The sequence below is a fragment of the Triticum dicoccoides genome, chromosome 7B (genome assembly GCF_002162155.2).
Source record: "Triticum dicoccoides isolate Atlit2015 ecotype Zavitan chromosome 7B, WEW_v2.0, whole genome shotgun sequence".
Classification (NCBI taxonomy): domain Eukaryota; kingdom Viridiplantae; phylum Streptophyta; class Magnoliopsida; order Poales; family Poaceae; genus Triticum; species Triticum dicoccoides.
The window spans coordinates 72,398,010-72,400,275 of NC_041393.1; the positions used below are offsets into that span (position 1 = coordinate 72,398,010).

General features: G+C 60.2%; 1 protein-coding gene across 1 annotated transcript; it reads right to left on the reverse strand.

The window, feature by feature from the left end:
* Positions 1-619: 619 nt before the first annotated feature.
* Positions 620-1,979, reverse strand: LOC119335617 (ornithine decarboxylase-like). The gene has a single exon (XM_037607728.1). It carries the CDS (start codon positions 1,977-1,979, stop codon positions 741-743), a length of 1,239 nt encoding a protein of 412 aa, XP_037463625.1. The 3' UTR covers positions 620-740.
* Positions 1,980-2,266: the final 287 nt, after the last annotated feature.

The following is a 2,266-nucleotide window of genomic DNA, read 5'->3' on the forward strand; positions in this document are numbered from 1 at the left end:
TCCCCACCCTTTAGTGCCGGTTACACAACCGGCAATAAAAGCCCTTACGAACCGATGCTATAGCCCGGTTCTACACTAGTGTTACTATGACTATATGTGGATGGAGTTAATTTTTCTTTTCTATGTGTTGGAGTATAATTATTTTTTATGTGTGGGAATTCAACAAGATACAGCCGGTCGAGAAGAAAGCCCCGCACATTATTCATGCACAAAATACCGCAAAAAAAGGAACATGCATGTACAACACAAACACCAATCGACGGCAAGGATTTCGGGCGTGCCCATGCATGCATGTGCATGTGCATGTGCCATAGGACAGCTATATACAGTCTCGGGTGGCTAGGACGGCTAGGACGCGGCCAGCTGAAAGTTTGGGCCTGTGCGCCGGCGCCGCACTCCCATACAATAAGATGACATTACTAATGCTGTCTCAAAATAAAATGCTGTCTCAAAATAAAAAGATGACATTCCTAATGACTATATATGGATGGAGTACAATTTTTCTTCGTGTGTGTAGGAGTACAACCTTTTAATATAAAAACATAATTTATTTTCCTGTTAATACAATAAGATACAGTCGATGGAGAAGAAAAACCCGCGTTATTCATGCAACACCGTAAAAAAGAAAGAAGGAAGAAACATGCACGTACAATACAGAGACCAATCGACGGCAAGGATTTCAGACGTGCCCATGCATGCATGTGCACGTGCATGTTCCTTCCCTAGCTGGACGTTGGGGGCTAGGCGGAGTAGGCCAAGTGCGTCTTTATGTCCGAGATCAAAAATCCGTTGAAGTTGGAGCCCGACGAGGCGGCGTAAGCGCCTATGCCGTCGAAAACGACCCAGTCCCCCACGTTCATCTCCGGCAGCTGGTACCCGGTCACCACCTTGTCGCGGGAGTCGCAGGTCGGCCCGAACACCGTCGAGGCGTACGTGGTGCACTTCTTCTCGCCGCCGGGCGGATGCGGGGCGGTGAGCGGCCTCGGTCGCGGCACGTAGTCGCCCAAGATGGTGCAGCTTAGGGCGCCATAGATGCCGTCGTCGATCCAGTACTGGCGCGCCTCGCCGCGTGTGCGCCTCCCGATGACCCGCGCCGCGAGCGTGAAGGCCCTCTCGGCGAAGTACTGCCCCGGCTCGCTGATCACATCCACGCCGCACCCGCGCGGGAAGTGCTGCGCGAGCGCCTCGCCGATGGCCTCCGCCGCCCCGTCGAACGTGGCGTCCGGCATGAACCCGCCGCCGATGTCGAGCACGCGCATGGGTGGCATGCCGAGCTGCGCGGCCGCGTCGAACGCCACGCGGGCGGCCTCAATGGCCCCGCGGTACACGTCGACCCGGGACGTGCACGCCCCGACATGGAACGCCACGCCGGCCACGCGGAGCCCCGCGCGCTGCGCGGCACGCAGGAGCGGGACCACCTCGTCGGCGCGCGCGCCGTACTTGGTACCGAGGTCGATCTTGGCGTCGGGGTTGTCGGGGCCCTTGATGCGCAGGAGGAGGTCGCAGCTCGGGTGGCAGCGCTTCACCTTGGCCACCTCGTCCTCGGTGTCGTAGGTGGTGAGGTTAACGCCCACCTCGGCCGCGTACCTGAGGTGCGCCTCGGGCTTGCAGGGGTTGGCGTACACGATGCTCCCTGGCTCGACGACGCCGAGCGCGAGGACGGCCTCGATCTCGGCGCGGCTGGCGCAGTCGAAGCCCGCGCCGAGCGCCGCCATGGCGCCCAGCATCGCCGGCTCGGGGTTGCACTTGACGGCGTAGTAGGGGCGCACGCCGTCGAGCGCGCGGCACCAGCGGCTGTACAGGTCGACGACCGCGGCGAGGTCAAAGACGAAGAAAGCGCCCTGCTCCTCGATGCCGGCGATGGAGCGGATGAGGCCGGCGACGGCGTCCTTGTCATTGCGCTTGAGCGCGCGCACCTTCCTGCCCTTCACCCCCGGGGCCCCCAGCACGGCGGTCTGCATTGTGCTGCCTCGGGCCATGTCTGTCGGACCGCGATCTAATGGTGGGCACAAAGAGCGGAATCCTAGCTAGCTCCCTGGCGCTGGCGTGGTGTGTGCGCGGCTTGGATGGCTGGGATGAACTGAACTATAGTTAGCTAGGCTCTTATATATAGTGCGTGCGTGCATGGTATGGCTGTGGAGATGCGACGCCGCGGCTGGGGCTGGCGTGGGCGCGCGTGCTGCACGAGCCACTCCATCGCGGTCGCTAGCTGGTGATACCATGCTCGACCCGCTGGCATCCTTCGCCCTAGAACATCATGCCAATT

Coding starts and splice junctions, on each gene's coding strand:
- LOC119335617 (XM_037607728.1), bottom strand. CDS start 1,979: ATGGCCCGAGGCAGCACAATGCAGACCGCCGTGCTGGGGGCCCCGGGG.